This window comes from Lagenorhynchus albirostris, chromosome 2 (assembly GCF_949774975.1).
Source record: "Lagenorhynchus albirostris chromosome 2, mLagAlb1.1, whole genome shotgun sequence".
Classification (NCBI taxonomy): domain Eukaryota; kingdom Metazoa; phylum Chordata; class Mammalia; order Artiodactyla; family Delphinidae; genus Lagenorhynchus; species Lagenorhynchus albirostris.
In genome coordinates, this window is record NC_083096.1 from 14,210,206 (window position 1) to 14,230,566 (window position 20,361).

The 20,361-nt window shown below is 36.1% G+C and overlaps 1 protein-coding gene across 1 annotated transcript in view; it reads right to left on the bottom strand.

Annotated features, from left to right (window-relative positions):
• USH2A (usherin) overlaps positions 1 to 20,361 on the bottom strand; it is a 737,336-nt gene that overhangs the window by 223,627 nt on the left and 493,348 nt on the right. Inside the window, exons 37-38 of the mRNA XM_060127145.1 lie at positions 18,884 to 18,996; positions 401 to 599 (exon numbers count right to left, since the gene is read on the bottom strand). Coding sequence (XP_059983128.1) covers positions 401 to 599; positions 18,884 to 18,996 — 312 coding nt within the window. The remainder of the gene's footprint in view (positions 1 to 400; positions 600 to 18,883; positions 18,997 to 20,361) is intronic.

Here is a 20,361-nt window from a genome sequence, read left to right on the forward strand (position 1 = left end):
GAGAAGGCTAAAATGCTCATCAGGAAGATAGGATTTGTATAAGCATCCTTCCTTTTCCATGGGGTCTTCTTGATAGGTGGAAATCTTGATCATGATAAATCATGGTTTAAGAAGCAAGTGATTTCCTCAGACACAAATGTAAAATGTTAAAAGTATCCTCTCACTTTTCTGGAGGTCACTTGATAGCAATACCATTTATCATAGACATAGCAGATAATCTTTAAAAAATTAAGTCACAGTTTTAATTTATTATGTTGAATAGTAATTTCTTTTTTCCCCAGCTTTCTTGAAGTATACTTGAGAAATAAAATTATATATGTTAAAAAAAAAAAGCAAGTGATTTCACTTGGAGTGTTTAGTGAGAAAGACATATTTCACTGACTAGTTTGAAAAGATATACCTTAGCCTCAGGGGAGTAGCACCTGGGTCCACAGATAGTTTCAGGTTTTTGACACTTCACTGCTCTGCAGAGTTCATGACTGTGGTCCTTCACTGACTTCTGGGTTTTAAGGCATGAACGCCATGTTTTCCGTAAGAGATCATAACCCAGAATGATGCCATTTGGCTTCCCTGGAGACATCCAATCAATCTGAAGGGATCTGCAATGGACAGAAGAATCAGTACTTCTGAAAAGACAACATTTAACATTGCTGTTATCAGTCTCATCTGCCTTCCAGTTTGGTCTATTTCATCAACAACTTCCTAATGAAAAAGCTGGAGCAAAAGAATACATATCCTAATATATATTCTGATATATGCTACTACCATAGACTATGTTTTGAGAATCAATCAAAACCATTTAAGCTTTTGGGAGAATAACACATGACATGAGTCCGGTGGTCCCCACTTTAAATTGCAGAGGCAAAAAGCAACTGTCATTGTTTGCGGCTAGTCAGAAAATCAACAGAAAGTTTGGTTGATAAGTAAAAACAAGACACAAATAATTTGACTTAGTAAATAGGATGGAAATTAGAATATGTGTCAGACCTAATCCCTACTTATAATCCCCTTCTCCTTTGCCTTTCTTCCCGCAGCTAGGACTAGCCACGTGACCCATAGCTGCTCAAACAGATGCAACCAAAAGATGGTGCGATTCTAATAAAGGTCCCTAGGAAATTTTGGCTTCCTTGATGTGGCTGTCGCCTTTTCCCCTTTTCTTTCTTTCTGCTAAACATGATGTCTGGAACTTTGGCAATCACCTCATTCTTCTGGCAACCATTTGGGAAAGACCATAAGAATCACAAAGACGCCTCTGCGGTATTTGTTATAACTGAACCAACACCAACAACAATCTACCTCTAGAGCTACTTACTTGAGCTTCTACTGTTGGTTGTTTTGTTACTTATAGCCAAAGTACATGACCAAATTGATAAAATCTTTTTATCAGTTATCAACTGATAAAATTTATCAATGAATTTATTTATTGATACATAACATTTATCAATTTTATCAATTGATAAAATTGATAAGCTCCCTCCAAATACACTTTATCTTAATTTTTTGACTCATAGAAACAGAGTTAATTCTGCAATAGTTCTTTATATGCCATGATCAAATATGTTTTGTGGTCAGAAATAGTGGAATTAGAGATTCCCATAACAAACTCCTTTATATTATTATGTTCTTGAAGATGTTTGAGTTTTAAAAATTGAGCCACGGTTTTTTCTAAACATATAAATATACTGTTTTGGGTGGTTTGGTATACAATGAAGGCATAACATGGCGCCAAAACTTCACTGCATTTTCAATGGTCTATTAACATTTCATCTACTATACTGAGTGAGATCATAACATAAAGCTGTTCACAGAAGAGTGAATCCTGAATAAAATGATCGACTCTCAGGTTAATGTGCAGAACCTTAATTCTGCACTTAGGTCTACTTGTCAGAATGACACAGTCCAGATGACATACCTGTACTATCTTTAGTATATTTTTAAGAAGTCTATAAGAAGAAAGTAGTTAAAGTTTTAATAAAGCCCCAGAGATTTGGACATGACATATTTTCGCATTTCAGCACAGCAAGGAAAGTCTGTTATTTGCAAAACACTAGGTAAATGTAACATAATTATTTTTCTTCTTATTATTTTCAAAAAAGAGGATGGAACTCTGATACTCAAGATTACTTTTATTGTTTGAATTCTAGAATTTTCAACCATAACAACCATTCACAAATAGTTAGAGGTTAGCTTTTTATATAAAACCTTCCAGTAAATACTCTGGAGAAGAGTAAGCACATATGAGTTTAGTCCCTATACTTTAAGATCTTAAAATAAAATTATCACAATAACTTATGTGGACCATCTTTCTGCCACTGTGTAAAATAATATTCTTGCTACACCTTTTAGTTTCAGGAGAAGTATGTCTTTACAGGCCAAATTTTACTGGACCCTATCAGAATTCTAGGTGACATCACATGCTAGGAATTCAATTAGGCCCAAACATTTACATTCAAAAGCCGCAGTCAAGATAAATCTTGACATTTTAATAGACTGCTAAAAAAGAAAATTATTTCCTTTTCTTGGAGGTACAAACATAACACTTTCACTAATAAGACTCTATCGATAAGAAATTAATGTCACCTATGAGAGAACAGTTTCACAGGTGACTTGTATAGTCACCATTATTATTCCAAGGTCTTTATCCAACTCTCAAAATTAATTCCACGTTTTGCAGATACCTCTTTTGTATTCATTGCATAATCAACTACAGGAAAGACTACGTTTAAGTGACATTCAAAGGTCGGACTTATCCACAAAAGCTGGCAAACTAGTAAAGTCTAGAAAACACCATGTAGAACCATGCCATTGTAACTTCTCTGTGTTGCACAGAATAACTGTGAAGTGAGACCACCTATATTTTTAATAATAGCAAGAACAGTTTTGATGTTGAGGATCTGAGTCAGGTACACTAATGTACGTGATCAAAGAAGAATAGGGTGTTTAACACCTGTCCACCTCTCATTAGAACCCATGGGAGGAACACTGAAAAATCTTTTGGCTGTTGATTTAAAATGAAAGACATCTCTGAGAAATGCACACCGTTATTAACTGGATTAATGGTTTCATTGTTTTGATGTTTAAGAGTGAAGTAGAAGGAACATTCTTAAACCACAGGAATTAATGTGAAATATTGGGGAAACAAACTGAAGGGTTTCTTTTTGTTTGTTTTAATACATCAGTAAAGGTAGGCTCATGCAGAAACATGATCATGAATCCTCAAATAGATCTTTCTTGGGGGGTAGATTTGTTCATAAAGTGACAGTTAGAGTTCACTTAGCTTCCAGAGCACTAAGGAATAAAATTTAAGCTACCTTCATAGAGCTTCTAATAAAGGCCACAATGTTTACACACATTTTAGCATGATTCACTGGGTGTTTAGAAAGTCTAGTCAGAGCTATTGACTATTTCTTTTTAAGTCTGTCATATTGTTAGTAGATTTACTATTCTACTTCTGTTACTGCTATATATCCCTGTGGCCACCGTCACCACAATAATCATCACATTCAGCTCAAGAAGTACAAAATAACATTGAAGAAAGGAATAATTATGGGAAAATCATTTCTTTATCACTTACCTTTACTGGTAAATATTAAAATGATACAGTTCAGAAAAAACTTCTATGGACAGTTACGGTTCCCTTGGTGCTCTACATTTTATTCTAACATTTTATCACAATTTTGTCAAAATGTTCTTGTTTGGGCCAAAGGAAAAAATCTTCACATTACTTTAAGACATCCATCTAAATTGTTATAAATAGCTGTACATTCCCTGATCATGCTTACAGAGGCCTTTTAAAAATCCCTATTCAGGGCTTCCCTGGTGGCGCAGTGGTCGAGAGTCCGCCTGCCGATGCAGGGGACACGGGTTCGTGTCCCGGTCTGGGAGGATCCCACATGCCGCAGAGCGGCTGGGCCTGTGAGCCATGGCCGCTGAGCCTGCGCGTCCGAAGCCTGTGCTCCGCAACGGGAGAGGTCACAACAGTGAGAGGCCCGCGTACCGCCAAAAAAAAAAAAAAAAAAAAAAAATCCTATTCAGCTTGGTCATTTTTATCAATCATTTATATAACATTCAAGTTCTTCAATACTATTCCAGATTGTGATTATCAAAAATGATCAGGACACTTTTAATATAAGACTAAATAAATGTAATATGATAACAATATTAATTCTCTGCTCTCAAATCAAATAATTGAATGTTTAATTATCCACTAGAATATTTAGCATAACTTGGAGTCAGTAAAATATCAAAAGGTAAAAACTCTGTGTCCTTGAGTATGAGGAGAGGTGAAACATGCATACCTGAAGCATGTCAACTATTATACAGCAGTGTAAAATCAAGTGTTTAAGTGTGTAGTTGAGGCTACAGGTATTACAGAAACACATAAACAAAGATCACTGTGTCTAGACGAACAACGAAGGTTTCATGGGAGAAGTGGATGTGGACTTGAATTGGAATAAGAGGATGGGAAGAATTCTGAGAAGGAAGATTCATATAAGCAAAAATAAGAGGGAGAAGCTGCCTAGCCACATGGAGAAGAGTAATGGGACCAACTTGACGAGCGAATGATTTACATCCAGCAATAATGGAAGGTCAGTCTGAACTTAAGAAGAACGTTATGAAGTCCCTCAAATACTATGTTGAGGAATTTGATGGTGAAACAGGGTGATTGTGCAGTGGTATCACTAGCAGAATATAAAGTCCTTTTAGAAGTAATACCCTGGCAGATTAGAGTAGAAGAGACTAGGGGTAGGGAGAAATATCAGTGAGCTTCTGCAGTAACTTAAGTATGAAAGATGTTTTAATGGGGTTTTCTCTTATTTAGGAACTTAAACTATAGCCCCAAACTGAGGACGACTGATGATGAATTCCTCCGTTAAGTATCTTGCTTCTAAAAGGGAACAAACAGCAAGATTTTGCCGCAATGAACATTGCGGTGCATGCATCCTTTCGAATTATGGTTTTCTCCGGATATGGAGTGGGATTGCTGGGTCGTATGGTAATTCTATTTTTAGTTTTTTAAGGAACCTCCATACTGTTCTCCACAGTGGCTGTACCAATGTACATTCCCACCAACGGTGTAGGAAGTTTCCCTTTTCTTCACGCCCTCTCCAGCATTTATTGTTTGTAGATTTTTTGATGATGGCCATTCTGACTGGTATCAGAAAAACAAATATCGTATAATATCGTTCATGTGTGGAATCTGGAAAAATGATACAGATGAACTTATTGGCAAAGCAGAAATAGAGTCACAGATGTAGAGAACAAACTTATGGTTACCAAGGTGGGGAAGAGGGGGGACGAATTGGGAGATTGGGATTGACATATATACACTACTATGTATAAAATAGATAACTAATGAGAACCTACTGTTTAGCACAGGGAACTCTACTCAGTGCTCTGTGGTGACCTAAAGGAAGGAAATCTAAAAAAGAGTGGATATATGTATACATATAACTGATTCACTTTGCTATACAGTAGAAACTAATACAACATTGTAAAGCAACTATACTCCAATAAAATTTTTTTAAAAATTTAAAAAATAAAAAATAACACCCCCCCAAATAAAAAGATTCTCTGAGTTCTGAGGATAAAGCTGCCTTTTAACATTGACCCATCACCCAAACCAACCCAAAATAAACAGAACTCTAGGAGAGTTTTTGAATTTTAATGAATATTTATTAAGTACCTCCTATATGTAAAGCATTGTTCTATACTTACAAATAAACAAGACAAAGTTCCTTCTTTCATAAAACTTACATTTTGCTGGGGGAAGGTGGGACAGTAAACAAACACATAAGTGTACAATATGTTACATTGGTTGTCTGAGAAGGCCTGGCTCTTCTGTGCAGAAATCCGAAAGAGGGGATGAAGCAAGTGAACAGGAGTTTCTAGGCGGAGGGAACAGGAGGTATAGGGGTTTTGAGACATCCGTGCACATGGCTTGTTGAAGGACAATCAAAGAATCTGGTAGGACAGAGCTGGACTGAGCAAGAGAATGATGGAAAATGAATCGGGTGGGTGTTGGGAGTGTGGGTTTGGGGACTGCAGATCCTGTAGGGTTTTATAGAACATGGAAATAACTTTGGATTCATTTTTGAGTGCATTGGAAAACCACTGTAGATTTTTGAGCCATGGAGTGAAAGAGGAATGATTTACTTAGTGAAGAGTGACATTAAAATCCACCCCCAGTCCACCCCTAAACATTCTCAAGGCTGAGGAAGGACTTCTAAATACATCACTCAGAGAAACTGGAAGCACTTGCTTCTCCTGGTTGGTACTTCCTGAGATGCAGAAATATCTAAGCCCAATTTGCAGCTGTCCCTGGAGGGAAGTATAGAAAGGAGTTTGGGGCAGCCTGACATGGGGGTTGGCAGCCTATATGACCACAAGAAAAGGTGCTTGCTTCTCAGTTAGAGAATTCTAATGGCCAGATGTTGTCTGGAGCCGCTCTAACGATAGGGTAAGACAAGATTGCCACACCGTCGATCTTTAGCATGGCGCACATGAGTGCATTTCCTATGAGCCGGTGGATGTCTTGCAAGATGGCTAGGCTTGAGCTCCCTTGAAGTTACACTGACCATGATGGTGGGTTTTTGGGGGAGGGGGCTCCAGCAGGAAGAGTGTTTGGTGTGTCCTGCTCTGTTGGCACCATAGATCAGTTGCAGAGGGCAACACTCATGTGAGAGAAGTTGGCTTTGGGGAGATCCTCATGGGTTCTCTCGAGGAAAACACAATTGTTCAAAAAAGTGCCACCTTCCACAGAGAGGGCTTGGATGGCTATCCAGTGATGGAAGTAAAATAGTAACATTGGGAAGAGGCACATTTGAATGAAAGGGAATAGGCAAGAAAGAGCAAGGAGGGAGGAAGGGCAAACTGGGATCAGGTCTGAGCCTGTGAAATGGTGGAATATTTGAACTACATGTGAGCTTAATATTTTGCTGGAGATGGAATGGACTTTTTTTTTTTTAGATGTTTGCTAGACTCTTTCTGGCCACACTGTGCAGCATGCAGGATCTTAGTTCCCTGACCAGGGATCGAACCTATGATGCCCCCTCCAGTGGAAGCATGGAGTCCTAACCACAGGACCACCAGGAAATTCCCAGAACGGACTTTTTAATACTTGATCATGAATCTTAATGACTAAAATGAGACTCATAACTAAAAAATAATGTGAAGGCCATAAGGTATTCCTGAAAGGTTTTTCAAGAGTTGGGGAAAGGACATCCAAAATATTATGTTTAGGCAGCAAGTAGTAGGCAAAAAGTAAAGCTTTTCCTCCTTGTATCTCACTGAATTAAGACAAGTACATCAACATAAATGATAAAGCATGAGCTAGGGTTGCAGTGGTGGAAATGGAGAAGAGGAACAGCTATGAGAAGATGCTCCGAAAGAAAACAGACTAAAATTGATATTGAGTGAAATCAGGGGATTAAAAAAAATCAAAGCTAAATGTCTGCGATCATATGCAAGGCGGTGGTGCCTTTGCCGAAATGGATGTTGGAAAAATTGGGTTAGATGAGAATTAAGGCTTGAGGTTATGGAAGTGATGGGTGCCTATCATTATAGAAAATCAATAGGCAATTGAATATATGGGACTGGAGTTTAGGGAGAAAACTGGGACAGAGATCTTGAGACATCAGTATGATGAAAACTGTGAGAATATTTGAACTATTTGAGTAGCAGAGGGAGTCTTTCTGTTGAGGACACCCACAATTAATGAATGGAATTAGAATGAAACCAATAAAAGAAACCAATGAGTGATCAGGGAGCCAGGGATAAAGCGGCAGTTAAAGGCCAAAGTGAATTGGGGGGAAGAACTGGATTTTGTCGAGATGCATACAAAGGCCTCTCAAATGCTTAGTGATTGAGCTGCTTCTGTGGGAACTGAAAGAAGTCGAGAAGTTAAAAGGAGTTTGGGAAAGAGAGGGAAGTGAGAAAATGGAAATAGTGCTGGCAGAGTCTTAAGAATAAGCTCAATATTCTGTAAGGTCTCCTAATCAAACACTGAGTTTGATGATCAGAATTCATTGGCCATCAGAACTACTATTTCCTGAAAGCCATTATGATTATCAGACTATTGACTGGGTGTGTACATCAGTTCTAAATACACTCTAAATGATCTCTTTTGAGAGGTCTTCCCATATCTTCAAAGACTCAAGTAGACAATTCCAGTCCAAATTAAAAGCTGTCTCAAGTTAACCATACTGACGAGAAGGGGAGTTGAGAATATGGACGAAGAAGTCATCTGACATTCTACATCTACAGCCCAGCACACTCCCCATTTAAAAAAATAAAACATGGCTACAAAATTAAAAACAAAAAAATTAAAATTGGCTACAAACAAAAAAAATAAAACATGGCTACAAAATTAAAAACAAAAAAATTGTTTTTAATTGTAAAATTATTACTTCAGTATTCAAGCTATCAGTCACTGAAAAAAATCAGAGAGGGAAAATAACGATAGAAGAGATTTCCTGATATCCAATGTCATAGTATAAAAATATAGAGGCCTCACAGTTTCACCCAAATTTGGTGAGGCAAAAAGGGGAAAGTTCTTTTTCCACAAGCTATGACCTGTCATGCCATCCTCAACCGCCAGCTATGTACTTTGAAAAGCTAGGGGGCTTTCTAGATGAAGATAGTGGTTTAACCTTCATTTAGAGACACAGACCCCGTGCTGCTATCATAAGGAAGCTGGTGTGTAAAAATATCATTCATATCATTCAGGAGCTTGAAGCAAACATTTAAACAATTATTTGTGAATGCTACAAAGACATTATGCCTCAGCCTTCTCATCAATAATACAGCCCCAAACTGATTTGGAACTGTAAAAACTGCCGTGGATCCCATTAAAGGCAATGAGAGACATGATTTGTGTTCTCTCTTTCTGCTTTCCCTTGAGCTTCATGCCTGGAAATCATGCATCTTGGAATAGCAGTCCAGTCATGTAATAAAAGCTCTTCCTTGTTTATGTTCTTTTCTTAGCTTATCCATTTATGGAGAATAAATAAGTGAACTTATTGGAGCGAACTTTACAGTACCCAGTGAAGCTGTCAGTTGCAGTGTTTGTCATATTTCAATCAAAGCCAGAGCCAGCTAGCTATCTTCAGCCAGTGCAGTCTCTACATTCTCGAGGACCAGAATTAATGAATTAGCTATTGATTAAATTCTACTCTAGCAAATCCACCAAGGCAAATAAATGAACTACCCAGGGCACGTGTAGGCCACGGCCAGACATGTCTGGGTTATCGATCAGTCGTTAGCATTCTTTGGGGATATAGAATCAGCTGATGATAATATGACAAGTATGGAAAATGTGATGTAGAGACAGAGCTTGTTTCTGGAGGAGTAGCTTATAAAACTAGAAGGTTTCATCTGATCTTTCTAAATAACTTTGTGTGCTATGGCATCTTTGGTTTATATATAATGGAAAAAACATGTGTAAGTGCTTGTACTGAAGATGTTGTAGTCAAAAGCAAGGTATAAGTTAAGGCCAAAGACGAAAATGACATGCTCCATGCTTATAATCAAACAGGCTGGTAGGCTATTGGTATATGTTACGAAAATACATAAAAGTTAAAATTTGCTGATGACTGCTTTTTACCAAAAATAAACAAAGATTCTAAGAAATATGTGTCTTATTAGAACCCAAAATATTCTAAATGCTATAGGAGCAAACCCTGTCTACTGACATTTGTCTGGAAGGATTTCACATTTGATTTTGCATGTTGCTAATATAAAAGAGATTTTCTTAAACCAAAATAGAAACATAACTAACAAGTATACACTGCCAGAAGTATAATGAAATTACACAAACAATAACATGCACACAGGAGGCTAACTGCTTTGGTGTTGGTGTAATTTTGATTAATGGCTTGGCGCCTATATCTGCTCATTAGGGTCTTGCCTTTGGAAAATGTTGCCGTGCTACGATAGATCAATTTAAGAAAGGAAAGACTGTACATGCCAATATTTGGTCGTGAATGATTTCCATCAGTTTTTTTGCCAGATCTTTGACCAAAAAGAAAAAAAAAGGAAATAAAGTTGCCAAAGGCATGGGAATAAAGAAAAATATGGAGGGGTTCGTACTTTCTGTGCTGGCCAACATGGAGAAAGCCAGTTATAGCCTCTCTCTCCCACTGATTACTGCTAAAAAGTCTGCTCTAGTTACAAAAAGCAATCACTCAAGGACTCTGAAAAGTTAACAATAGAGGCAGATCGGGAGGGGAGCCAAAACTTAAAGAGCAAACATTACAGGATGCGTTTACCATCATTTCCCCCCTTTGTCTCCCATCTTTAACCCAACAGCAGCCCCAGTGTGGAACCAAGCACTGGGCAAGCACAATCTATGAGAGGAACCCAATCTTTCTGGCCAGAGTACAAGAAGGCCTTGCAAGCCAAAGGGTATGATGGGTATTCCTGTTTCATTTTATTTCCTCTTTTCCTCTCTTTTTTCCTGCTCTGAGGATGATTCCAGCCAAGGAGCTGCATGATGGCAGTCCTGGCCAAATGAGAATCTAAAATCCTGAGAAAAAACAAGCTGTCTGACCAGAGGAATCGGGGAAAGCACCCCTGTGGTCCAAAATCTCGTTTATTTTTTCCCTCTATTTTCTCTCTAATCTCACTGTCCCCCAAACAACCCCATTTACGTAAACTGTGAGGTATATTGGGACGCTAAAATTACAAGAGAAACCATGTCTTTCTAGCCAAAGATTTGGGAAAGGAAGTCCAAGTGATGTGAAAAACATGGGGGAAATCTCAGAGAAGAGAAAGCTAGGCAGTCTACTAATTCTATACATGAACCAATACAAGTTCTAACTCAACTCCAAGCTGCACATGCATGATTGCCTCACAGGCAAAGGAAATCTGAGCACTGTAGCAAAGACTTTGAGATCTGAACCATTACATAATCCCCCAACTAAATACCAGATTAGCCAATGAGAGGTGCATGCGTGGGGCAGATATAAAGCAGCGCAGCAAAGCTTTTGAAAGATGAACTGATATTACAGCCATTGACCACATAAGCCAAGACAGAATTTTCAGTCTGAAGCTAACCAGTTGATTGCCTGTTGAAACAAAAACTCCAACCTTCTTCAGAGGATTTTAACAGGACTCAGATCACAACCTGATATTTAAAATGTTCAGGACACAATTCGAAATCACTCAAAATTACACTAATCCAAAGAAAGCTGGAGTGGCTGTATTAGTATTAGACACAGTATACATGATGACAAGAAAATTATCAGGAAGAAAAAGGAATATTACACAATGACAAAAGGATCAATTTACCAAAACACAACAATCTGAAATATATATGCACCTCATAATAAAGCAACAAAATACACGGGGCAAAAACTGATAGTTCTAAAAAAGAAATAGATAAGCCCACAGTTATATTTGGAGATTTCAACATGCCTCTCACAATAATTGATAGAACAACCAGGCAGGAAATCATTAAGTGTATAGATGACCTGAACATCACTATCACTGACCTCGACCTAATTGACATTTATAAAATGCTCTAACAACAGCAGAACACACATTCTCCTTGAGTACACATAGAATATTCACCATGACAGATCATATTATAGGCCATAAAATAAACCTTAACTAATGTGAAAGAACTGAAATTATAAAACCATGTTTCAGATTATAACAGAACGGTACTAGAAATTCACATTCACAACTTACCTGAAAAACCTCAAAATATTTGGGAATTAAGCAAACCACTTCTAAAATAATTCATGAGTCAAAGCAGAAGTATTAAGAAAATTAAAAAGTATTTTGAACTAAATGAAAGAAAATGCAACATTTCCAACTTTCTGAGATTCACCTGAAGCAGGGCTTAGAGGAAAGCTCATAACTTTACATGGTTCTAGTCAAAAAGAAGAAAGATCTCAAATCAGTAATGTAGCTTTCCTCTCTAAGAAACTGGAAGAGTAAGATAAATCCAAAGGAAGAAGAAGAAAAAAATCAATAAAGAGCAGAAATCAATGAAATGGAAAACATAAAACAATAGAGAAAAAGCAATAAAACCAAAAGATGGTTCTTTGAAAAGATCCACAAAATTGATAAAACTCTAGACTGATTGACTGAGAAGACACTTATTACTGTTATCAGAAATGAAAGAATGCAAATAAATCCAGACTCTACAAACATTACAACTTTCTGCCCATAAATTTGATAAATTTGGTGAAATTAACCAATTCTTTGCAAACACAAGATTACAGATCTCACTCAAGAAGAAATAGATACCTTGAATCATCCTACACTGTTAAGGAAATTAAATTCTGAGTAAAATACCTTTCAACAAGGAAAACTCTAGGCAAAGGTGAGTTTCACTGGTGAATTCTACCACATTTAAGAAATAAATACCTTTTCACACAATCTCTTCCAGAAAATAGCAGAGGAGGGAATATTTTCCAACTTATTTTATGGGGTCAGAATTACCATGTTACCAAAACCAGGCAAAGACATTACAAGAAATAAAAACAGTTCAATATATTTTATGAGGATAGTCATAAACATCCTCAATAAGATAACAGCAAATTGCATGTATAAAAAGGAAAATACATCACAACCAAGTGGGGTTTATCCAGATAATACAGACTAGTTAATTATTTGAAAATCAATCTATATAATTAACCATATTAACAAATTATATGCAAAAAAGGCATTTAACAAAATTCAATATCCATTTATGATAAAAACTCTCAGCAACTAGAAATAAAAGAGAAGACTTCAACCCGATAAAAGGTATCTCTAAAAAATTCATAGGTAACATCACATGTAATGGTAAAAGAATAGGAACAAGTCAAGGGTGTCCGCCTTACTGAATGAGCCAAGGCAATAAGGCAGGAAAAAGAAGTAAAAGACACACAGATTGCAAAGGAAGAAATAAATTGTTTATTTTTGCAGAGGATCTATGCAGACCCAGGGAATCTACAAAAAAGCTCCTAGAAGATCCTAAAACTCATAATGAGTTTAGCAAGGTTGCTGCATACAAGGTCATTATACAAAAATTAATTGTGTTTCTACACCCTAGCGATAAACAATTGGATTTCAATGTTTTTAAAGAACCATTAAGAGTAGTACTCCCCAAAATAAATAGTAGGTATAAATCTTATGAAATATGTGTAGGATCTGAACACTGAATTCTACAAAACACTGATGAAATAAATGAAAGAGGATGCAAATAAACGAGCAATATGCTATATTTATGAAGTGGAAGATGTGGTATTGTTAAGGTGTCACTTCTCCCTGTATTGAACTATAGATTAAATGCAGTCCTAATCGAAATGACAGAAGGATTTTATAGATATTGACAAGCTGATTCTAAAATTTATATGGAAAAGCAAAGTAATGAGAAAGGTCAGAAAAATTTTTAAAAAGCTTAAAGTTGAAGAACTCATAATACATGATTTTACAACTTACTGTAAAGCTACAGTAATTAAGATTGTATGATACTGGGAAATGAATATGCACATTGATAAACTGAACAGAATAGAGAGTTCAAAAACGATCTATAAAATGTGTTAAACTGATTTTGACAGAGGTCTAAAAGCAGTCCAAAGGAGAAGATATAGTCTTTCCAACAAATTGTGTTGGAAAAATTGGATATCCCTATGCAAAGATGTTAACCTTGACCCACATCTCAGTTTATAGAAAAATTAACATAAAATGAATCATAGACATAAATTCAAAATGTAAACATATGAAACTTCTAGTAGAAAAAATAAGAGGAAATCTTTGTGACTTGACTCAGGTAAGGATTTCTTAGATACAACACCAAATGCACAGTCCATGAATGAAAAAAGTGATAAACTGAACTTTATTGAAATTTAAAACTTTGCTCTAAATAAAAACAATTAAGAGAATGAAAAGACAAGCCATAAATGAGAGGAAAATATTTGCAAATCATATATCTGACAAAAATTCAAATCCAAAATATACTTCAAAAATATGAACTCAACAATAAGAAAGCAACAAATCCAAGTAAAAAATTAATAAAATATTTGAAAAAGAGCTTCATCAAAGGAGAAAACAAATGCCAAAAAAGCATTTGCAAAGATGATCAATATCATTAATCATCATGGAAATAAATGTAAATTAAAACCATAATGACACACCACTAAACATCTATTAAAAGAGCTAGAGAGAGAGAGAGAGAGAGAGAGAGAGGAAAAATTCTTGCAGAATATCAAGTTCTAGCAAAGATGAGAAGCAACTGGAATTCTCATACAATGCTAGTAGGAATGCAAGATGTTACAGTCACTTTGGAAATTGGTTTGGCAGTTTCTTTTTTTTTAATTAATTTTTATTGGAATATAATTGCTTTACAATGTTGTGTTAGTTTCTACTGTACAGCAAAATGAATCAGCTATAAGTATACCTATATCCCCTCTTTTTTGGATTTCCTTCCCATTTAGGTCACCACTGAGCATTGAGTAGAGCTCATTGTGCTATACAGTAGGGTCTCATTAGTTACCTATTTTATACGTAGGATCAGTAGTGTATATATGTCAATCCCAATCTCCCAATTCATCCCATTCCCCACCTTTCCTCGCAGTTTCTTATAAAGTAAGTAAAATGTAAACTTATGCTATGATTCCGCAATCCAACTCTTAGTTATTTACCCATGTGAAATGAGAATCTACGTTCACATTATGTACATAATGTTTATATCAACTTTATTCATAGTCACCAAGAACTGGAAACTACCCAAATGGTACGCAAACTGTGGTATATTCATACAATGGAATACTATTCAGTAACAAAAATTAACAAACTATTAATATATGCAATAACATGGATGAATCTTAAATGCATTATGCGGAGTGAAAGGAGCCAGGCTTAAATGGCTACATACTGTATAATTCCACTTATATGACAACATGGAACAGGAAAAATTATAGAGAACAGAACAGAGCAGTGTTTGCTCAGTTTGGAGGAGGGTGGAGGAGGAAGGAAGTGGCTATAAAGGGGCCAGTGTGAAGAAATATTCTGACATAATGGAACAGTGTTATATCTTAACTGTAGTGGTGTTCATATGTTTGACAAGTTCATATGTACTTGTCAAAACTCATAAAACTGTGAAGCAAAAAAGAGTGTATTTTACTATATGTAAATTAAAAACAAAATAAAAAAATTAAGAGAATAATTAAAAAGTAAACAAATTTAGCAAACCCAGAATCTTTTTGGAAGTTTAATTCATTGTTAAAATTAGGCAGTTCTCTTCACACCCTTGTCAGTTTTTACAGAATCTATATTTTTTTTCTCTTCACCTGTCTTAAATTGCCTCTCTGCTAATCCAAAACAATATCAGTTGATAGCTGACTGAGTATGGAATTTATAAGACGAAAAGGTTCTTTTTTTAATTCAGAATTTTAAGGCATTGTTTCATTGTTTTCTTAGCAATGAATGTTACTGTTTATAGTCTGATAATGCCATTCAAATTCCCAATGCAGTATGTACACCATCTGTCTTTTCCTCCTAGAAGTTTTTTGGATGTGCTTTTTTTAACCTGGTATTTTGAAATTTCCTGATGATATCCCTTTATTGGCTCTTATTTCAATCACTGTGCTAGTATCTATAGTAGCTTTTAATCTACATACTGGTATCTTTGGTTCTGGGATATTGTCTTTTCCTTTTTCTGGTGGGGGGGGGCATATTTTCTTGTCATTTTTCTCTGATTATTTTCCCCCTTCTTTTTCCTCTGTTCTCTCTTTCTGGAACTCTTATTATCCAAATATTTGATTTCCTGGATTTTAAAACTTTCTCTTAAAAATTTCATTTGTATTAACATATTTACTTTTTATTGCACTTTCAGAGACTTTACCTTAAATTTCCAATTCAGCTCTCACACTTTTAATTTCCATGAGGTACCCCCCCCCCCACATCCTGCTTTACTTTGATTCTTTCTTCCAAGTAGGATTTTTTGGTGTTGTTTTATAGATAGAGGATGTCTTTTTATCCCTCTGAGATTGTTATGGATATTTTCCTCATCCTGCATTGTCCCTGTGTCTATTGAATTATTCCTCTGTTTTAATTTTCTTTTCATCTTTGAGATTTTAAAAAAAGATGACTAGAAGCTTTATATTGTATATGAGTGAGGCTTCTTGACTGATGTGCTTTACTACTGTGTGACCAGATGGTTAGCTACCTTTTCTGTTAGGTGATCCCTATCTGCTAGTTCCCGGAAGTATTTTATTTGGAGTCATTCAAACTTTTCCAGAGAAGAATGCCCTTCCTGTGTGGAAACATTTATGACTAGGTATTTGTTTCTAAGAACAGAGCTGGGGAAAGCCACTGAGGTGCCATCATTCTAATTGTAGTCTAACCACTTTAACATGATTTTTACCTTTGCCCCTCATCCCAGATTTCCACTGTGCCTAGTAGCCCTAATTTCTAAATACCTCTGTTCAGTTTCTTGAGAAAAAAAACTTCTAATCTCCTTGTGATGGAATATGCCACATGGAGGAAGAGAAATAGACACATGGATGAATAATACAGAGGTAGGCAACCTTTCATTCTGTAATGGCTAATTTTATGTAATGGGTAATTTTTAACTTGACTGGGCCACAGGGTGTCCAGACATTTGGCTAAACATAATTTCTGGGTGTATCTGCAAGGTTGTTTCTGATGAGATTAGCATTTGAATCTGTGGACACAGTAAAGCAGATTGCTCTCCATAATGTAGGTGGGCATATCACCCAATCAGTTGAGGGTCTGAGTGGAATGAAAAGGTGAAGGAAGGGAGAATTTCCTCTCTCTGCCTAACTACCTGATCTAATCAGTCTTCTCTCACTCTCAGACTTGGACTGGGATTTATACCACTGGCACCTCTAATTCTCAAAACTTTGGACCCGGACTGGGACTACACCCCCAGCTTTCCTGAGTCTTCACTTTTGGTTTTGTTTCTCTGGAGAACCCTGACTAATTACAGGTCCCAACCACTCTTTTGTAAACTATCAGCTTTGAACTTTACCCCATCTTCCTCTTCTTCACAATTCTGAAAGCTTGTTAAGTGCTCAGCCATTGAGGTTCTCCCGGCAGAGCAAATTAGTTTGTTTTATGTCATTATCTCCCTCTGCCAACCAACACTTTGGTTGTAAATTTCACCACTGTACAAAGTCATTTGCCTCTCCCTGCCAAATACTGCTTTCAAAAATTGTATTAAAATCTCTCTTCTGTTATTGTCATCTGCTTTGCTATTTTCCTTGCTCTTGTTGTATACCCTTTTTAATGTTTGTGCCACCAATTTACTATATTTGGGGATAAGCAGTCTTTAATCACAACTAAAAAATATTTTTTCTCTGTTATCATCTGCAAGCATCTTCTTAAAAAATATCTTAGAGGCAGAGAAACATATGGGTATTTGCTCTATTTCTAAAAAAGCCTGCGTATTATTTTTAGCTACATGTAAATATGTAATCTAAGACATATTCCCTTATGCCATTCACCTGAGCTTGAGTCATAAGGATGCTAATAGGCAAGAAATGTGACAACATCCACCCACCTACCTATACTTCTTCCTTGAGTTCTTTAAGAAGGAACTCAAATGTCACGTCTTTCATGATGCCTTCACTGATAATCATGGGTAGAGCTTGGTATTTTTTTTATGCACTTCTTGCACATTATAAGCTTCTGTTGTAGTGTTTCTCACACTGTTCTATAAATATTTGTTTAGGGAAGTGTCTGCCACAGTAGACTGGAACTGTGAACATTTAGAACCATGTCTTATATTTCTTTGTATTACTTTCACTTCTTATATTATTATACCCACAAGTGTGTTTGCTGAAAAATTAAATAAAGCTTTTTGGTATCCCTTAAACTTGACCATTTTCCCCCTACAAGGTAGGCAATCCTGTGGAAAGGTGGGCAAAAGCTGCTGAGGGAATTATCGATTAATGAACATATCCTACATTAGATAGATATCATCATGTGTTTTATAGATGTACTCAAGAAAACAAGATATGACTTTTGCTCCGAACATCTAAGAATACAATTACTTGAGTTTTTCTAATTATTTTAATCGCTAGTTCCCCAAATCAGTACAGGTACTATTGAACTGATTAACAAAAAAAAAGACCTAGAAATTTCAATACGTCATAAAGGAATCCTTCAGAATTGAAATATTTTATAACAGGTTGATTATTTTAGCCAGTGTGCATGTGTGTACATGGGGTGTGTGTATGTGTGTGTAGATGAAGGGTGATTCATTTGGTTGGGGCAAAAGTATGATATGGGAATACTCAGGTTTCTTTCTCTAGCCTTGGCTTGATACAGAGAGATGAAAACTTAATATCACTTTTGGCTTGGGAAACTTGATGTTAAATCTTTTTCTTCTTATTGCTATTTTGAATTGAAAAGAGGCTCACTTTCAAACTTTGATCACCACTCAGCAACAAAAGTATACAGAAAAATAAAAGGATTCTATGAAGAATCTGGTAAAATTGGTAACAGTTATTCAATAATTTATCTCCTGTAATTATTTTACAGATGTTTCTAGCTTTAGGGGAATCTGATATCTCTAAATCTAATTTTTTCAAAGAGATTAAGTTAGAAGGTAGTCATTCTAGTTAAAGTTGTATTATTTGCCTCACGAAAGGATTTACTGAAGGACAACTTTTCCATGCACTTCAGCATTTGTTCACAATTACTGAGTAAAAGGAAGTGAGGCTGGGCAAGCAGGGATATCAAAGTTTAAATGTTAGGGGACGTGTCTATTGGAGATCAATACCTAATAATATCAAACATTTGATTTACACACATATTTATAGTAATCTACTAAATGAGATTATCATGGCTGGGATGATACCTTTGATTTTTATTTTCATTGTTTATGATCAGTTCTTTAGATTAACTGACAAAAAATTTGTACCTTGAAGTGATGCCATGAATTGTGGGAGCTGGTATATCACTTGGACTATCTTCCATGGTGGTGATTTGGGTTCCATTGCTTTTCACACAGGCATATTTTGTGCAGACTTCAACCTGCAAATGTTAGTTTAGAAACGAATTATTGCAAATACTTTCAAAATACAGATTGCTGATGGACTGAACCTCACCCACCCTCATTTCACAGGAGTCTCATAGTTCTCTACAGCATCTTAGGGTTTAATCAATCTTAATTTTTTACGTTAATTAAGTCTGGTGGGAAAGGTCAAAATAAAGCACAGAAATGAGCTCAGAACAATTGATCTAGTGATTCAAATGGTGATGTTTAGTTTCTGGTTCCAACCATTCAGAAAGAGACAGACATATTCGTCTATTTGGAGCACAGTTAAGGATGGGAGGATGTTTAGGTGACAGTTGGCAAGCATAATATGTTATCACTGCATACTGCTCTCTGGATCTATAACAAGAGAGGGTAATGATGATATCTTCTGGAAGTCTTGACACTTTATAGCAAATAGCCTCAATGCTAATGTCTAATGGAAGAAAAATGAGGTCTAGGGAAGCTTTCCAATATGGCTGAGCTATTTTATATCCATTTGTTCCAGCTGCAATTGTATTTTTACCTTAATCACAGCAGAAACTCATCACTCACCCTTTAATTCTGCCACCTAATCTGAATAAAAACCGAGGAGGGTGGAATAACTAAAGATTAGAAATCAGGTTCATCAAGCATCAGTAACACAGAAGGAACATATTCGATAAGAGGGGGGGAGAGACAGATGAACATACAGGAGATCGCTCGTGGACAATCTACAAAGCGACACCCTTCTGCTCTCCATTAACATGTAAACCAAAGAGGAACTGCACTTTTTCCAATGCGAATTTACTTTCAGCATTTAATACATAAATGGAGGATACTAGATACTGATGAATCTTAAACACTAATCCTGAGCCTTTAAAGCAACACAGTTCTCTGAATTTCAACTGGCATTTGAGGAAAGACAAATGCGCTATGTGTTATATTTAGTAGCTATGTCGCTTTGTTCATGGGGCAGTTTGCACCTAAATGGGAGTTTTTATAATGCTTTTGTGTGATTTATTTATGCCACATAGCATTTGGAGCTAATATTTAGTAGATATTTAAACACTGTCAAGGCTGTTTACTCTGAATATGTCCAATGAAACCTCAAAAAACTTAACAGGCAGATAAACTTAAAATATGCTTGCTATAATAGAATTAAGGACATGCATATTGGGAAATATTTGACTATATGATGCATAGTGAGATAACTCAAAATCAACTCAACTGAATCTTTTATATGCCAAATATTATGATGGGTACTTGCACAGATAATTTTATTGAATGTTTACAACTCCACGTTCAGAAGTTTGTAAATGGAGGGGTCAGAGAAATCAGGGAATATGATCAAGCTGATAAGATATGAAATATCTGATTCAGGC